We start from the raw sequence: 19,737 nt of genomic DNA on the forward strand, positions 1-19,737 counted from the left end.
CCTTCACCAACCAAGACAGGAGCACAGTTTCCACCCCTCTGTCCCTGGGCAGTGACCTGCCAGTGCTGCCTTCCATTGGGAGCTCCTAGCTGCTGTAATTACCTCTGCCAACCAGACTCTGGGGCTTTCAAACAGGTAACACGGTGGAGTAGTTAGGTGCAGGGGGTTCAAGGGAGGTAAGGCGGAGTGTTTCTGAGACACCGTCGGAGTGATCTCAGATACGCCGCTGATATGGCCGCTATTTCTGGAGTCTGGATAAAACCAAACAGCCTCCCGCTCGCCTCTCTATTAAAAAGACCACACCATTAACCCAAACCACTACTGTTACAATCACATACCGCATAATGTGTACTTTAAAAACCCAAAGCTGTTGAAGTGCATTTTTTATTCAAGCATTGATTGTGATTCTCAAGATTAAAGCATAAAGCAAACAGGATAATCACATGGCACAAGAAGCAGCAGTTGCAGTGGCAAAAGCACGATACAGAGTATGAACAGAGTGGCTTACTTTTGCAACAAATTTTGAACAAACATGTAGTGATTTGTTTAATTTACCGTGTGTGTTGAAACAAGAGTTCTGCAGTGATTTGCACAAAATTATGCAGCGCATTGTTTCAGCCCTTTTGTTCATATACTGAATTTACCTCAGCACGCATTTGTGTGGAATTACTGTCTCAACCATTCTGTTTGTTGTAGTGCTGCTTTGTCACCACTTTGTTCTCTTTGAATGAGGAGTTACTGTGACCGTTTCCCACACATAGAGAAAACTCAACTGTGTTTGAGAAGAGCAAATAAATGGGGGGGAAGGAAAAAAATAAGAGCGGGGGTAGGGGCTCGACGAGGCAGGGACACGAAGAGGAGGTGAAGGGCGAAGACGAGGGCTGTGTTATCTAAGGCTGCAGCGCTGCATCATAAAAATAACAAATGGAGACTGTCACTGTTACTCTGATCTCAGTCAGAGGGGAGAAATATTTCATGTGGCAGGTCCCCTCACCTTTAAATGAGTTGTTCTTAGCCAGGTCTGATTTTGACAAAGCACAAGGCTCTTTCTGTCCTTACTTCCGATGAGAGCTGCCACCATCCTGGCTTTCATGACACAGATCTGTCCTTGGCACCATTAATGTGGATGGAGGTCTACTCTACTGTGTATGAGCCTAGAAGCACCCGCAACTGATAAGTAATGCTACTATAGTGGTTGTCAGCTCATCACAAATATTTTGCAATGTGACATTATTGATGAATCTCTCAAGCATGAAGTAATTGTTAACTGAACCCTGAAAGAGGGTACTTACTGTGAAAAGCCAAACTTATCTGTTAATTCTGCTTTAAACAACTCCACAAAGCCAAGTCCAAGAGTCAGGCTTCCTTAAATCTGCGTTTCCATAAAGTCTATATATAAACATGAATTTGGAAAATAGAAGAAACTGCTTCACATGTTTATTTTCTTTTGCAAGACATGGAAAAACTGGTGGCTGACTGTGAAATTTTATGTTTAAAATGATCTTTATTATTAAACTATCAGCACGTCTCCTCTCATTGCTGCGCAGTTACCTTTGTATCTATGAATTCACTGCTACATATAAAGGCTCACTGTCTCCATCTTGGATATAGAAACATCCCACAGTTTTTACAGTCAAATGAATCCAAAACAGAAGCCGTATCGTTAGGCCCTCCACTATGAACTATGTGGCTGACCTCAGCTCCCTAACCACTTTTATTAAAACACAGGTTAAAAATCCTTGACACAAATTTGACACGGACTAAAATCTTGTCTAAAACCATCAGTTCTAGAAGTTTTCTGCATGCTTTTGTTACATGTAGACTGGACTGTTGTTATGCACAGTATGCTGGAGTTAGTAAATCGTTTCTTGCTTGCTTAAAATTAGTCTAAAAATGCAGCAGAAAATTACTGAGTGAAAGAAAAAAGAGAGAGATTGCATTACTGACACTGGCTCCCTTTGCACAACAGAATCCAGTATACAGTGCTACTGTTTGCATTTAAAGCCTTAAATGGTCTTGCTCGTCCATATGTCGTACATATGCTGGATCCGTAAGAGACTGCTCATCTCTGGAACTGTGGCTGAAGCATAGGTTGTGTTTATGTTATTTTATGTTAATAGCGTGAATGTGTGTATAGAGGCCATTTTAAGAATTTTGCTTTTGTTTCTGGTGGTATTAAAATAAAATGTATTCACTTACTTTATTTGTTTCAGTTTAATTCTTAAGAAAACCACTAAATTGTCAAACAAACTGACTAAAATGCACATTTGGTTTTCCTCACTTTACCTTCAGCCGGTCATGGCAGATGGGAGACCCTCCCTGAGGCTGGTTCTGCTGAGGGTTTGTTCCTGTTAAAAGGGATTTTTTCCTTCCCACTGTCACCACGTGCTTGCTCATAGGGTGTCATTCTTGGGTTATTTCTGTATTACTGTAGGGTCTTTACCTTACAATATAAAACACCTTGATGTGACTTTTGTTGTGAGTTAATGCAAAAAAAAAACAAAAAAAAAAATGCAAGTGGAATAAATTGAATTAGTTAATTTTGGTTGCAGTAAATCATTTCAGCTGATTATGGGATAATGACCTGTGGATATAAGTATAATAATATTGAACTTCACTTTTTTTCAGTCTCAGCTGAGTATCTGGTACAAAAGCAGTAGGTGGCCTTCGCCATTAATTTAGAGCAGTGTATCGTTTTAATGAATGTGTTGTATTCTTTCTATCGTGCAGTGCTTGATGTTAAGAAGTTGCTACATAATTACATCAACATACTACACTGGGTCAATATGAGGCCTAATCAATGTCTAGTATCAACAGATCAAGGATGCTTCATTCTGTATATGTACTGCATGCTCCCACGCTTACACTCAGATCAGAGTTAGCTGAGATTACTCAGATTTATTCCCACTATCAACACATCACACAGATGAGAGGAGATCAATAAGAATAGATAACTTCAACTCAGTTTCAAGTTCAACAGATTCCCACTCTCTTCTGCTGTTAGCGTTATGACTCATTTACATAATCTATAGAACCAGGATCTCAATGTTTCTTCTTAATTTTGAAGAAAATAAACATTTTTCTTACCTTTGTGGGTCATGGGATCTCTGGATCCTTGAGGTAGAGGCGAATAGGGCAGTGGGTGGCCCTCTGATCCAGCCTCATTAAGTGACTAGCAGAAAAGGAATGTAGAAAAAGAATTAGCCATAACGTTATAGCAAGCAAGCAGCAAACCACTGCCACATGGTTAGAAAATAATGCCTTAATAATTTTATTTTATTTTTTTATTTTATTTTATTTATATTTTATGACAAAAAAAAAAATCTTCTCGTGGGAACAAGGACAAGGTTTAATGTAATGGGTTAATCACCTTCAGTGGTGTTTTCCTAATTTAACTTATCCGTTTATGTTATAGTAAGATTAAGGGCTTGCTTTGAGTATCAGTCATTTCTCTATAGCTGCTAGCTGACCTCTGGGTGAGATTGCAGCTAATTTTGAATCCCCAAACTGGACCTTTAAACCCTGTTTATGGAGTCGACTCATTTATAATGGAATTATCTGACAAATCAAATAGGTTGCTATGTGGTATATTATGCTAACAGATCTCTGTGTCTGTCTTACACCTGTACTGATACACCTTTACAGAAAGAGATTCAATCTTTGTAAAATCAAATCATCTTAATCTAATATTAGAATTTGTTGATGTGATATGTGTAAATGCAACAAACACATTAGGCTTCATAAATATAATCTTCAAACCAATGGTTGATGTCACAGAGACCAAAACAACTTTTCTAATTAAGTCTATGAGATGACCTGGTGACACCTGATTTATAGCATAACCTAATAGGGAGGCTTTAACAATCACCCAGATATGACCTCTGAACATGCAAAGTACAACAGTAACATTCGGGTAATTATAAAATCGCACAAAATAACACTTCTACACTAGAAAGTGTGAATGCAAATTGCATGACACATACTTGTCTTCGTTTAACTTCTTTATCCTATTTATTGTCCAACAACTGAAATGTGTTGTGCATAGATTCTTAGCTGCAAAACTGGACTGAACTATTGATTGTGAGCACACTCAGAGGTTCAGGCTAAACGCGTGTGATGAATGCGGGTTTGCGACAAAGAGAAAACAGTGGCCTCTATGTCATGAGACGGTATTCCCACACGGGTCAACAGTTTGTGTGTTGTTATTCTTTGGTGCACTTTCAAGGTCCAAAACATTCTCTTTTTTCCCCCCTTAGCCTTTTAGCTAGCGGAGCAGGCAGTTTATCATGACACAGCGATATCTGATGCCTTTGCAGAAATACTTTCCTTTCTTGCAGGAAGGAATTCACTAGGCCTTTAATCATAGCAAGAGACTCAACTGACAAATACATATTAGAGATGGTTTGGAGCTGCATTTTTCCCACTTTTATTGTTGTTCCTCTACATGCCCATGCATAACCTTGAGAAATGGAATGGTCTGCACTGTTAAATGGAACCATATTCTTCATCGGCAAAGAGAGCAATGTGAACTGAAAACGATCACATAATGTGCTTTCAGATAGCATCTCTGAAAGGCATTAAGGTCTGGCCAGCATGTGTCTCATATTATACCAAGAAAAAAAAAAGACAAAATGCGCCTATTTTAAAGGCCTTGCTACATGTATGCTGGAGAGTCAGCTTTTGGAAAAAAAAATACTGCTTAAAAGAAGAATATAGTTTTGACAGCAGACCTGCTGCTAAAACCTCCTACGAAATGTCACAGATCACTCCCCTGCTTCTGCGATGTATATTTATGAAGTAAAAGAACTAAAAATATGAACACATTGTACTTAGTAACTACTGTCACCTGACATGTAAGGAAAACAGTCAGGTATTTATAGCATTGCACTAGCAAAACAAATATTGGACTGAGACTAAAGATCCTGCAGCAAAATGATCACCACCCATCTCATTTTTGAGACATGTATCAAGGTTTATTTAGCGTTTTTCTATCTTTGAATTTTGCCATTTTGGTTTGCAACTGATATTGCCAATCAGTACAAACACACTCAGTGTTCGTCTATGTCACTTCATAGGAAAAGAAACGAGCAACTCAGGCATTAAGACGGGAATTGTGAGCTGTCTGATCTACCTTTATGCATGTCTGGGCCACCATAGAGTTGCGCCCCCTGCTTGCCTCATTTCCTGGTCTGCATGAAAGATCACAAGCCTGGGCCCCTTTAGGCCTGCTTGGCCCACAGAAATCCCCTCCTAATCCTGATGCTCGGCCACAATTAATCTTCCGGGTTGCCACATTATTAACAGCACCACCCGCAGATGATATAGGGGGTGCTGGATGAGAACAAGGGAGCACTACTTAGGTGTGGTGAATACTAGATGGAGCTTAGCACTCTGGCTATGGTCCTATGGGACATTAGTCACCTTGTTTTCAGCACTGAAACCAACTCCACCCCAGTGATATGACACCACTACTTTACCTCCTCGCTGTAATGCCTGCTGATCACACAGCTGACCCATAGGTGGCTGTTGTAACTCCAACTTCCACTTGTCTCGATCTTCCCCTTTAAACCCTCAGATCTTCATCATTAGCCCTTGACATTTGCACTCTTTTAAATTAGTCCAGAGAATGACACCCGATACAAACAAGCAAGCATGTGAAACAAATGCAGGAAGATTTTTCTGTACTTGCTACGAGAGGATTAATGGCTTTATGTTTTAACACTTTTAACAAGTGTTTTTTTCCCACCAGTATTTCTAAACTGGCTACTCATAAAACATGGTCCCCCATATGGAAAAGATATATATAAATCTTATAAAGTTTGTATCTGTCTTGTGTGAAACTTGTATGAAAAGCATACAAGAGTGAAAACAGATATAAGATCCCTTGAAAAATTACATAAATGAAACTTGTATGTTTTGGATACTTACTAAAACAATATATGAAAGTAATGAGAAAGTGGCCACTTTCATGAGTAAATCATATAAGTTTTTACTATTTCTTTTCCATATGGGCCATTACAATGAATATCAAAAAACAAAGAAACTCTGATTAAACTAATAACAGAAAACTTTTGGTGTCTTTATTAAACATATTTAGAAAGTAGGTTGGAGAAACTAAGTGAACCCCGATTCCAATGCTGCTCAGAGTTTGGTGCTCCAATTACTGTAAGAAGCTGTTTGTTATAAGGTCACACAATGTCTGTACTGACAAAGTCTGCTCCCCCTAAAAAGACTGATGTGAATCGTACCTCAAGAAAAACACATTTAAAGCATTTTATTGATGCACAAAACTGGAAAAGGCTGCAAAAAGCATTTCCACAGATTGAGGTGCTCATCAAGAAACAATAAACAAGCTGGCTACGACTGGAGAATATTCAGGATTGTTGCTTACTCCCTATGCAAGTATGTGTCCTGCAGTGTTCAGACCAAGGGCACGATATGCAATCCTGGAAAAGGTGAAAAAGACCACCAGGAGGCATCTCTACAATTTGTTAAATTTCTAAGATAAGCACTGATTAAGACAGGTGGCTATTGAAGGAAGCTATTAAGAAACCTACCATTTTACAGACACATATATAAACAAAACAAAGCACAACGCTGTGTGTTTCACAAATGAAGCAAAAACACTTCAGGGTCAATGTAAAGTGGACTGTTGAGACACAAAATGCCATGTTTAGAGGAAAGGGGGCGTCGCACATTACCACCAATGCATTCAAATGTGAAGTGCGGTGAAGTGAGCGTCGCTGTTTGGGTCTGCTTTGCAATCTGAAGCAGCATGCTTTGCAGCGACTGAGAGAACAATACAGAAAACACAGGGCAGCAGTCCAGGGAGCTTAGAAGAGGTCGGGCTCAGGTGAAGGTTCTACAAGTTTCTAATTTCTAATTTTTCATGCCTGCGCTGTGAGTGAGTGGTCAAGATGTACGAATCAAGATTTTAAAAATCCAAATGTCGTTTAAGTTTGAAATTATGACTGCGATGTAGACATGGGGCACCATTTTCTGATTAATTAATGCAGGAATCCTGTGAATTACAAAGGGTTCGCAAACTTTCTGTCAACTGCAGAAACCTCCTATGTACTAAACATACATAGGCAAGCAACCTGTCCCATCGTGTCCTTTTCATATTTTCAAAACAAGGGCTTCATTTACACTCCATCTCCCTCTGTTCCCTCTTTCCTGTATCATTTCTTTCTCTCCCTCTGGCTCTTTGGCTTGATTTCTCCAGCTGTACCTACACTGAACAGAGGGAGGTGCTGCTGTGTTGTCTATGTAAGATGCTCCTGGACGCCCTTCTTCTCTCTCCTCTCTCTCAGTCTCTCTGCTGTCCAGATTAGTCTGCTCATCAAGCTGAGCATTGTTTTAATTTGCTGGGCCCCGGGCATATGCTGAGTGTTCACATCATTATTGTCTCTGTGCAATGTGAGTTATCACCACAGCTTATGATAATGTGGCACAAATTTACAGGCTTGGGAGCACCACGGATTCCGTGATAATAAAGGGTGGACAGAGGGGAGTGCAAAGAGGGAGAGAGAAATGAAGAAAGTGTGTGTAGATGTATGTGTGCGAGCGGGAGAGTGGAATAGGTGGAGAGAGGAAGCTCCGTTGGATGTCATTATGAAAGATGATTCCCATACTAGATAATACATCACACCAGTGCTGTCTGTCTTCTCCTTTTCAGTGTTGTTATGTGAATAAATGCTGATAAACCCAGAGGCAATAGTGATTATTACTTCCAACATATCATCATGAGAGAGGGGGGAGGAGGAAGCGGAAGACAGGGGAGGGATGGAAAAAGAAGAAAAGCAAGTCACAAAGAGAGCCACATGGAGCACATAACCACCTCCACGGTGGGGATCTTCAAAATGTGAGACACTGAAAAAGTGAGTCAGGGAAGCCTGACGCAAATCTAGATGTTTTTCACATGCAACTGCCACAAAGTTTACAAAGTTTCGCAAGCTTGGCTGCAGATTAGAGATCTTGATGGGCGTTACGTTACAGTACATTATGATGATATTAGTTCATCTAGAAGATTTCTCTCAAATCTGACGCCGGCCATCGCGGTGAGCACATAAAGCAACCGTGTTGCACCATGTCTTACACACTGTTTTCCTTTCTGGCGATCTGTCTCTGAAGTCTCCCTTTGACCAGCTCATCCTGACACAGCTGGTTCCTGCCTCGCCTCACCTCACCTCCCTCCTTAAGACTGACCAGCAATACAATCTAATTACAGCCGCGCTACAGAGGGAGACCAGTGTAAACACCAGCCCTTTTTATCTCCTTATACATCTGGACAAGTAGACAAAGTGCTAAAAGGAAATAAATGTGGCCTGACAGCCACATCAAAGAGTTCAGCCAGAGGCTTACTGCTACTTAGGGCACAGGAATGTTGTTGCTAAGCATCAGCCCGCAACCTATCAGGGTGCAAAGAGGGCCCTGTCCTGCCTTAGAGAGGGAAAAGGGGAAAAGAGAGAAATGAAGAGGAGAGAGGGGAAGGGAGGGCGAGGGGAGGGGAGGGGGCTGACATTGAGGGGAGGCTAGGGACTCAAGGAGATTTTTGTAGCTTAAAGCAATTGTTGGAAGAAACAAGCCTTCTGTTTTGTTTTCTCTTGACACCATTTCTGCTTTTTGTGCTTGCAAAAGACATGTATAAAAATGTCTTTTGATATGTTTTCTCTTTGGGTCTATATCAAAATATTTCTTTTGTGTCTGTGCATGGAACTTTTTTCACATCTTGTCTCTATAAACTGGTGCAGCTTTCTGATCATGTTGGAGATCAGAGGAGACACAACTTGTGAACTTATTTGAGTCAACATTTAATGCTGGCATGACACGTTTATTTCTTCACTAGATGGAATTTTTTATGATTCGTGTTTCGCACTTCTAAAGTTTTTTTTTTTTTTGAGAGGGGAGGTTACAAACAATGCAACACTTTTAGAAATAAACAATGAAAAATGAATAAGCAGCACCGGCTCGGAGCATCTCGCAGCATGTAATGGCACTGATGAAATGGAAAATGCTCTAATTCGCTACCAGAGATCGAGCAGAGGCATTTGTACGCTCTCAAAGAAAAGTCTAATCTAATGGAATATCACACTGGTGCACAAGATATTATTTTGGATGCCAGAGCGGCACTTTGCATGAGGTCAAATAATTAAAATGGGTACTTTCGCATCAAAATATGGTGAAAACTGCAATAGAAGTGTATTAATTAAGAGGTTTTCATATCATGTTACACGAGACCTCAGTGATTCTGAGCGTGCGTAGTGAAAAGAAAAAATAAAATGAGTTGCATGAAAAGAATGAATTCAGTTTTCTTGGGTGATGGCAGGGGGAAGAACATTTGATGTAACAGTGCCTGCACTTGTGAGCAGAGCAGCAGTGTTTTCCCCAGCAGGAAGACTATTGAGCGTGCGTTTAATGATTAGCCAGTTCTACTCCAATGAACTTGTTCTGAGTAAACGTATCATATGATCACTGATCACAAGAGGAACTGATGTTTCGCTCGGGGCACGAGACACACGGAGTGAACCGGCAACAGTAAAACCTGCAGTTCTGTGTACGGCTAAGCGTCAGACAGGCAAAGGTTGAGTGCCGCTGGACGTTAATCACCCACAGCGATGACTCACAGATGGTAATAAGGCTGTGTTTGTTTTTAGGTTGAAATTTAAAGAGTCGTCGACCTTTTGGGCGAGCCTCTTGCTGGATAAGTACAGGTGATTTAAAGCAGAAAGTCTTCATTGCAGGTATGCAGCACAATTAGCTTAAAGCTATTTTTATTTTGGTCTAGTTTGACCTTTCCACAGGCGCAGATGCTAAAGCTACAAAGTTGCAAAGACAGACAGACACACGCGCAAAAAAAGCATCATGAAATCTTTCAAGTATTAGTCGAAACTGTAATTTGTTACCTTGGTCAAACTTTTAAGCGAAACCTAACCAGCTGTCTCTCACATTTCCACAGGCGCCATTTCTTTTATCACTAAACAAGAGAAAAAAAAGTAAGGTGTGAGCTTTCTGATCTACCTGTGACAAAAATTATTTTTGTCATAGTTTTGCCTTATTTAACTGGTGTGAAAAGAAATATTTTCATCTTTCCTTGTTTTAAGGCAAACTACACAAACACACACACGCACAAAACCACAGCAACTCAGGAGTGTGACATATCATGAGGCTTTCTGTTCCGATTAGGGGCTGTATCTAACGTCAAGGCTGTTTTCTAGAGTGTAGGATGTTTAATAATTGAAGACTCTGGGAGCGGGCCTGTCACACCGGCTTGTCTAGAATGTTTCCTATGCAATTAGATGCCGAGAGACATTTGAAGAGGACCCACAAAAAGAGCTACAAAAAGTGACATGTGAACTTAAAGGAAATTAGCTCTTCACACGAGTGAAATGTGAAGGTTACTTAGCAATGCTTAACTCAGACTGTGGCTGTGTGAAGTGTGTGTTTGACTCAGCCCTGCTACGAAGACTGCGATTTTCTTTACTTTGAGCCGGCTTCAGTCAGTAAGATCACAGAGGGAATGAAAACTAATTTTGACTCAAGGCACACGGAGAGAAAAAAGAGGAAAGGCAGGAAAAAAAACCTGAGATGTGTCAAAATAATGAGATCTCTTGATGTTTTCTGGGAAGATACGGGATGATGCAGACAGATGCACAACTCACATCTTCACCCAAGGACACAGACACACAAACACCCGTTGAACATTTAACCGCAACTTCAAAACACACAAATTTGCATGTGTGCAGGAACTCACATTGAAAACCTCAAACACACACACACACACACAAAATGTTTTTTTAATGCACGAAACACTAATGCACATCTATTTCAGTGTTCACTTACATTCAGGCCAAAACTCAAAACTGATTAGTTGATTAATACAGATTCCGACTTGTGTGACGTAAATACAGTTCAAGCTCTGGCATCTAAATTAAAGAAATCTGACCTGAACTCAAAGCAAAACAATCAGTAGCACGACTTCTTTTCTTAATTAAACAAAAAAAACGGCGCCTTATTTTCGGTTTTGTGGTTTGTTTTTCAGCACACAAACACAATTTTGCCTGTGATTGTGACACATCAGACCACCACATAATTAGGCTGGCCTTTATTTTCATTTGAAAATATTAGACACATCCTGTAAAAACAGATGATTAAAACGCTCTGTATCCATCTCTCTCTTGCCTCCAATCTCTGACAACCACTCACAGGAAGTTCCCCCACATCCGCATCTCGAAATCGCAACGTCGCAACGATAACGCTGTCATCCTCCACACCTATCGTAAGTCACGAGCAAACAACCGAGATCCTCCGTCGCAAGACAGAACCCTCTGCGGGCCTGTAAGCTGTATCATTACAGCATGTCATCTTTATGGCAAAGGAGCGGAGCCGAGCTCTCTAATTACACTCTGCTTACTCCATTTACCCAGACTGGGACAGAGCAGCAGGCAAACAAAGCATTAAAAATGGAGCGCTTCCCCCTGTTCTGTGGATGCCCGTGTCTTTCTTCTGGTGGCTGTTGTCGTCCCCTGGTTGTTGTTGTTGTTGCTGTAAAAGCTGCCGAGGAGAGATAGCAGAGGGCACATGCCACTGCACCGTCCTCTCCAACCCTCCTTGACTTTCCCACCCTCCCAATCTTTTTCAGGCCTTCCTTCAAAAGGACTTATGAAGGTGAGTGGCTATGTGACAGGCCAGGAATAAAAGAGACAAACCAGGGATAAAAATTAAATAAAAAGTAGCTGTCTGAAATAGTAATTGCACTCCTTTGCTGAGCATGCTTTCAGATATATAAACCTGATTTACTGTCGGTGTTGCTGCCACAAATCAGAAGGCCCTCTGAGAAACACTCGTGCTATGAAATTGTTTAATCTCATCAAGTTCTGCTTTCACAGCAGGCCATAAATCACATAGTCTTTGTTATCATAGACCTCCATGAGCGCCTCTGAGGCAGGCAATGGATCGTGGGTATATATAATCTTGACTGCGCAAACAGCAGGGTCTGAGCAGCCTGAAATACTTTCATATTAGCCGCGGTGCAGCTGGCGGAACACAAGCGCCCTGATGGATATCTCATTTCCTGCGCTCTGCATCTATTTCGAGCAAATTATTACTGCATAAATTTCTTGTCAACAGAAACGGCCAATTAATTAAGTTAAAATGCACTCGTGATCACATCTACACACCAAACAGGAGAGCGAGGGCAATTTTCCGCTAAGCAAATTTATTGCAGGGGTCACTGTAATGAATGACTTTAAACTTTGTGATAAAGTGGCAGACAGGCCAATATCTACACAGGAACTGTGGTAGGGACTTAACCCATGACATATTTGCATAAGGCAAATTTACGTGAAAACGCTCGAGGACGACAGCTGGAGGTGGGTGAGGATTTTTTTTTTATTTTACAACTACAAAACAAAATGTCGGTCAATCTCTGGCTCTTCACTATTTCATCAAAGATGTGCACAGAGGATTGGATAGAGATCGTGGATGCACCTTTGCCATTTAACATAGAAAATATACACATTTAACAGAGCTCGCAACCTGAATGAATTATTCATAATGTATGAGGGCTTGGGAGTTTGTGGAGGGTGAGAGGGGGGGTTTGGCGGTTGTTTATTCAGCTTGGGCCGTTTATCAGACAGTGAGGATCCCACGGCGGGGATGAGCTCGGAGATTTATCTGTGCTAGGGCTCCAAAGCAGATAAATCAAGGGGTGTAATCATGCTCTGAGTGGCCCAGCTGTGACCCCGTAGTGAACTAATGACACAGGGATATCTAAGCTCCTTTTCCTCTTCCTGGGTTAGGCCCTTAGGTTAGTCCCCTGTCAGACACAAAGCTAAAGAAAGACACTGCTTCACAGAAAAACCGAGAGGGAAACATAAGGCCCTTCATGTCCTTTTGTCCTGTTTACACAACACCAGCGAGCAGGATTGTTCACCCGCGCCTAAAAATAACAGCGTTGGAGCGATGTAACAGCCGACGACTACTGTACAACAATGTTTGTTCAAACAATAGCAACGAGTATCGATTGCACGTATACACCATCGCAGGTTCACGAGCCGCTATTCACAACAGCCCGTGTAAAAGATACTGCTGTTTGGCTGAGGATGTGTCCCATTCCCTCCCAGAGCAAAGGCTTTCTCCAGGACCGAGCCTGCTCTGATTTATCATGTCTTCTGCTAGCAGGCTGTCCGCTGATTAAGCCAGTGGAACTTTGTTTCACTCTCCTCTCTCTTTAATCTGTCTCTCAGCGAGATAAATTAGCCAGTGCCGTGCCAGCTCCTGCTCTCTTTACCTCCCTCCCTCCGTCTCTTCCTCCCTCTCAGCCTTTCTCTCTGTTTATCTTTTCTGTCTGTCACACATTGAGAAGAGAGCAGACACATCTGCTCCTGCACTGCTGCAGGAGATAGGGCTGGGCTACATCCTTGGTCAGATTTAGCTAAGAGTGTCTGCGAGTGAGAATGAGAGAACGAGTGTGTTTTTCCTCTCTTTTTCTCCCCTTGACAAGACTCTGTCAAACAATCTCCCTCTCCTTGGCTGGGCTTATGTTCTTTGTTGTCAGCTAATAAATCAGAGAGTATTTATGATCTGCAATCCCTATTCTTAGGCTTTTAATGGCGACACGTTTGTGGGTGAATTAAAGCAGGGTTTTATTCACTAGGCTGTGGGCCAAAGTGAGAGGCCTAGGTGCCTCTGCCTGTGAATGTTTCTCCCCTCTCCGCTCTTGCTCGGGTGTTAAATCATACTCATTGTCAGGCAGCGCTAAGTTAGTGTGCGTCATTGGGGAGAGCAGGAAGCACTGGGCATAATTCTGTCCATCAGTTTAATTTATTGTATCAGTAGCTTTGTAATCTCTGCCCCATAAACTACAGGAGCTGACAGACAAGAATTTGGTTTTAAAGGCGACGCTTATCCGCATTTTGGCTGGAGATGGGCCTTATTTTTGCCTCAGCTTTCTGATTTCATATCCAGCCACAGGAGAAATAATTTAAAGGTTGTTGCAAAATGCTTTTTCCTCTGCTATTAACCACTGCAGACATAATGTTGTTTTGGTCAGGTTATCGTATACATGAAAGATTACTAAAAGTAAGTGTTAGAAGAAGAAGAAGACGAGAGCCAATAAAAGATGGAAAAAAAGAGAAAGAAGAGGCGGTTCGAGGACACAACCTTGCTCAGAGGTTTTATTTCAGTTGAAATATAAGTCCTAATACCAGGGTACTGCCGCAGCATCTGCTTTGCAGATAGTGCACTTGGCTCTCCTTCCAGTGCCAGTGAATATAAATCAGGTGAGGCACCTCAATGCTAGGCCTGACTCCTAGAGGCCAACAAATCTTTAACATGAGATTAGGGCCTCAGTGGAGTCATCCATCTTTCGGTGATGGAGGAAAATATCACAACACTCTATGGGCAATATGGTTTCACAGAGTCAGGACCGATGTCTATTAGAATGTCTATTAGAATAAAAGTCCAACAACTCACTGTTTGCACACACTGTGAATTAATTCCCACAGTGTGGATGACTAACACAAGTCTTTTCTAAACACAAATACAAGCCCGATAACGTAAAATAACAAGAACAAGAAAAGAATCAGTATCAGTATAAAATATATAATACATTTTCCTGGAAGAAATAATCTGAAGATAATACTCGGAGGAATAATTACCCTCTTGTCAACACATGCTTTATGGGCATTTTCTTTTAATTGTAATAAACGTAAATGGTGCCATGTGTCAACTACAAAGAACGCAGAGTAAAGCAACGCTGCCAATTACCCTATAAAACATGCATATCTTCCAAAGCATGGGTCTCCTCTGTGGGTTTAACTCACCAAAGGCAACGGGTGTTTTACAAGATGCTCGCTCAGTGGATACAATTGTGCTTAGCATAAAAGGGAAAGCAGGCTGCGAGGACCCAACAATGAACCATATCTCCCTGTAGCCTTTTCAGCGAGCTGCATTTACATATCAAGCCACTAGCCTGATATGTAAACACATTCCATCAGATGCCGCCATCGTAGCCAATGAGAGCCATTTCATTCCAGCTATACCTCACACACTGTGCAGCATTAGACAAAGGGAGAGAGGCCTGAAAGAGACATCTCATGTCATCGCCCGAGAGATAATGGAATTGTTATACATCCTTGATCACAGACACTCTCACGGCATCTTGCTCTCTTTTTCACTCATTCTTTGTCTCGGTGCTCTTGGTCTCTCTATCGCTCTCTCCCTCTCTCACAAATGTGCGCACAGACACACAAGCGCACGAGTAAAAATTCCAGCACACTTCAGTGCGATAGCTCCTCTTCTCTTTCAGGGTTTCATCTCAATAGCTTTTTTATCTGAGCACTTCAATTTGCAAGCCTAGCTGGAAGGCAGCTCCTCCTGATATGTTAATTGCAGGGTACTTAAGCACTAAAAGATTAACATAAAACCCTTTGGAAACAAGCTAATAGTTTATGATAATTCGTGCATGGCCTTTGTCTGTCTATCATTACATTGCCTCTAGCGGTAATTTTATCAAGGGGCTGTAAAATATCATTTTAACAAGTTCACTTTCAGATAATTAATAGTAGAAACTGTATTATTCAATTGAGCCACACTGGCACCATTAACAATATGGCAAGTAAGCTATAATTAAAGTATTTCATTTTATTAACCTATTCATAACGCTGTGCAAATGATGACACAGAGACACAGAAAGGCTTTTCTTTTTTTTTTCTTGGTGAAGCACTGTCACCAGAGCAATTACAGGAACCCAGGGTTGTCTCCTCAGTTAGCCGAGCTGATTGAAGCTTTTCAATTAGCAGGTGGGTGTATGCATCGCTCCCACAAAGAGAGGCGGCACACATGCAGGAGACCTGCAAACCAGCTGACACACTCATGGAATTTGTGTTGTTTCCCAGAACCAAAGTATTAAGACTGAGAGCTTAGACTGAACCTACACTGGGTTAGAGGAAATGAGTAAGGGGGATGAGGGAGAGAAGCAGATCCACCTAATTTATAAAAATCAAGCTGCTTAGAGAATTAAATAATGTCATGGGGCTGAGCAGAGGTTGTGCATTGACAGCGGGTAAAAAAAAATAAAAATAAAAAATTGAATTAATTTTTAATAGTAGCCCCAAACTGAGTATTCAAGAAAGCCAACAACCATTCAGAATACATGCATATAGTTCACATGGAAGCTTGTTTCTGCCAGGCAGAGCCAAGTTGACATATTTGAGTTATCTTAAAAAATTGAGTAAAGTAAATTTTGACTCAAAGGGAAGTAACTTGAAAATATTGAGTCACTAAGTCAAATTTTTGAGATAGTAACCTGAAATTCTGAGTTACAGATGAAATTTTGGTTTTTTTTGTTTTTTTATTTCCAGTGGCAGAAACAAGCCTCCATAATTTTTATCTGCAATTTTGAGGCATGGCTGTCTTAGAGTTAGCGCTATAGTCAATGCATGTACACTGTACCTGAGAGTGAATGCATGTGTGTCTGATAGCCCAACTGGCCCCTAATACAGACACACACACACACACACACTTTTTCTTTCAGACACACCACCCCTCTCATGAATAATACAAAAACTCCTTTCACCAAACAGCTCAAATAGCTACTCATTCATCTGCATACCTGGAGCCTCGCAAAATGATTGGCCCGCCATTACTGCTGGAAAAAAAAGGAGAGAGAGACAGAGCGAGAGAGAGAGAGAAATGTTCCCCAAACAATTTGCTTCAAAATAAGACAGGAATAATTCTGTCCTTTTCAGCGACACAGACAGGCCCCTGTGCATAATGATGTTAGCGTAATGGGGTGACAGATAGACTGTGAGACCATGACATTAGCATGAGAAACGCACCAGTGAGCAACCGCTCAACTGTGGTCTCAGAGGGCCCTCAGAAATACACTCTGAACATCGTTTGTCTCACAGCTCTATGAGCCTGACAAATGAAGACATGCCACGTTTTATGTCGAGCAATATACCATTCCACTTTAGCAAACACACGACTAAATGACAAAGGGAAACCCGGCTCTGCATTATACAAACACACTATCTCCTGTCCTATTAGTGAGGTATAACCTCATTCAAGGTCGGATGGAAAACAGGGACACCTTAGCGTTTCTCCTTCTTAATGAGGCAAGAAGACAAGACTTACAACAAAGAATACGGTCAATCAAACGGAACACCCAAAATAATTCAGCAATTTTGCTTTCCAAGGTGATATTTCAACAGGTTACATGCTGAGAGTACTCTGAAAGCAAGAGTTAAAATCTGACCTACAGTAAAAGCTATTTTCAGGTTTAGTAAAATAAACACTAGGCACAGTAACATCACTTTAGGACTAGAAATTGAAATTATTAAGACTGCACTTTTGTTTTATTAAGTGTGAAAAGACACTGGACGGCCAACCGGCAGTACACAGTGGCCAAATCAAATCTCAGAAACCAGAATAAACCCTTTTCCCCCTCCCATGTCCTTTTCGAGAGTAACTAGCAGTCAATGTTTGTTAAGGCTAATTATATATTTAAAACTAGAGCGCTATCTCAAAGCTAGGGAAATATAATCATGTGTTTATAAGAAGGGATATACAGGATGTAAGCCAGTGTCAAAATGTAGATGCTGCAGACATGAGCCGCAGCCTAAAAATGGTCGAGCTATGACAGCCCTGACGTTCACAGCACGACACTGTCGAAGGGTGAATGCTTCCTGTAAACATTTATCTTCACTGTGAGTGTGTGTCTGTGTGTGGTACAGCTTGGCGACAGGAGCTTCTCTGAGGCTTTATCTGTGGCATGACAAGACAACCTGTAATATACGAGCATCTGGAGCTCCTCTTCAAACACAGCCTTATCTCACGCCAAACATTCCCCGAGGCCAGAGCAGAGCAAGAGTTGCTCGGACCAGACAAGACCTCACACCGTCTCTCCGCATCCCACCCAACCCGTGAGCCGAGTGTTGGGTGCACAAGCTGAGAACAGCCCATCAAAGCGCGCGTGCGTGTGTTTACAACGAGGGTCCTGTGAGTGCAGCTTCGACAGCTAAGAGCAACAGTGTGACTTTACAGTGACGGAGATCATCTGCTCCGAGTTTTTTCTCCCTCCTTGCTAATCGAGCTAGCGGTTAACGGCGCTGCACTCAACATAAATGGACGCCCTCCCTCTTCACTCGCTGGTTTAAACATATTTGTTGAGATGAGAACTAAACACCCATCACTCATGTTTCTGTTTAGGAGAATTTATCTTAAGGTAAATACTCAGGGCCATTATAGCGAGGATTTGAATGAGCTGCATGTGCATGCTATCACTTCTAAATCTGTCCAACATGCTAAAAAAAAATCATTAAAACTTTGTTAGACTACTGCCTTTTTATACATCAGTCTTAATCACATAAAACACCTTTTAAAATAGCATCTTATAACCTTAAAATAATGCAGGCATTAAATCAGGAATGGCAGAGCTCAATTCTCCAAGCTTATTCTTGACAAAATAACTCTGATGCAGGTGAAGACAAAGCGCAGAGAGGAAGCTGCCTAGCTGGAAAGCTGCACTCTTTTCTCTGTATCTCGCGCTCCGCATGGACTGCCGCCTTCAGCCAGCCTATGGGGGGGATGTAGACGTGCCCCTCTCTGGGGCCTGTACATACGGCCTGTGCCTCACTTCAAAGAGAGGGCATAAGGGCAGCGTTCTCCCCCAACTCAGATCCATTCAGCACACAGCTGATTCCTCCATGTGTGTCTCTCTTTGACTCTCTCTAGGCCCCTCTAGCTTTCATTTCAGACTGCTTTCTATCCTCGTTTTTTTTCTTAATTTTTTTTTTTTCCTTTTCTGGAAGATGCATAAAGGAAGTACAGCTCATAGTTTATGTGTGGGTTTGTGTGTGTCCCTTTGAAGTCTCATAATGAAGATCAACACCGTGCAATCTCTAAACATGCTGTCACACAGGCCCCTCTTTGCGATTAACAACTTAATGCAAAGCATGCAGATATTGCAGCTAAAATACATATGAATGCTTGCTGACTTCTGCGTGCATTGCAACAAATGACGGATGTCGCAGAAGACAAAAAGAAACATGCATCACGGAGGGTGCGAGAGAGGAAGTACGTTTGAAAAGAAGCAAAGCAAAGAGAGGAGCTGAGCTCAGCGGCTGTAGCGAAGGGAGGTCTGGCCCTTACAAATCCCTTCTTTTTTGATCTCTTCATCCAGATGAAAGAACAGAATGAGGCAGGATTATGCAGGACAATTGCGCTTTCTCCCCAAACCCTGACTTGATCGGCTTTTACGCGAGCTCTAATCATTTTCAATTAAGCACATTTTCTGACATCCTGTAATAGCTACACTGCAGGTCTTAAACTCTCCGGTTGCCCCCAGTGCTCCCCTGCAGCCTTTTTTGGTTTTGCTAAGCTTCTCACCCCCAGACAGCATGCCAGTAGTGTCTGCTGACAAACTGAATGGGCCTGAAGTGCAACTTGTTGTTTAAGGTGCCAAATAACCCATTTACCAGATGCTTGACAAGGATGTTATTTGGCGTTTGATTGAATGCGCTTTTGTGTCAGTGAAGCATTGAATTAGTGTTGTTTGTTTGTGGAAGCCTCTGGGACCCCTCCTCAGTCTCTGTTTTATTTTTACGTTTTTTGTCCTTTGTGTTTTGGGGACGTGGGGGTCCTTTTGGTATGATAATCAATATTTAATCCAACCGGTATAAAACATACATGTTGTTTACCAACCTTTTTTTCAGAAATCCACTGGTTTGCACA

At 41.6% G+C, this 19,737-nt stretch overlaps 1 protein-coding gene across 1 annotated transcript in view; it reads right to left on the bottom strand.

The window, feature by feature from the left end:
• lrmda (leucine rich melanocyte differentiation associated) overlaps positions 1–19,737 on the bottom strand; it is a 205,185-nt gene that overhangs the window by 23,604 nt on the left and 161,844 nt on the right. The window contains exon 6 of the mRNA XM_031726608.2: positions 3,088–3,172. Within this exon, the coding sequence (XP_031582468.2) occupies positions 3,088–3,172 (85 nt within the window). The remainder of the gene's footprint in view (positions 1–3,087; positions 3,173–19,737) is intronic.

The sequence above is a fragment of the Oreochromis aureus genome, linkage group 13 (genome assembly GCF_013358895.1).
Source record: "Oreochromis aureus strain Israel breed Guangdong linkage group 13, ZZ_aureus, whole genome shotgun sequence".
Lineage (NCBI taxonomy): Eukaryota > Metazoa > Chordata > Actinopteri > Cichliformes > Cichlidae > Oreochromis > Oreochromis aureus.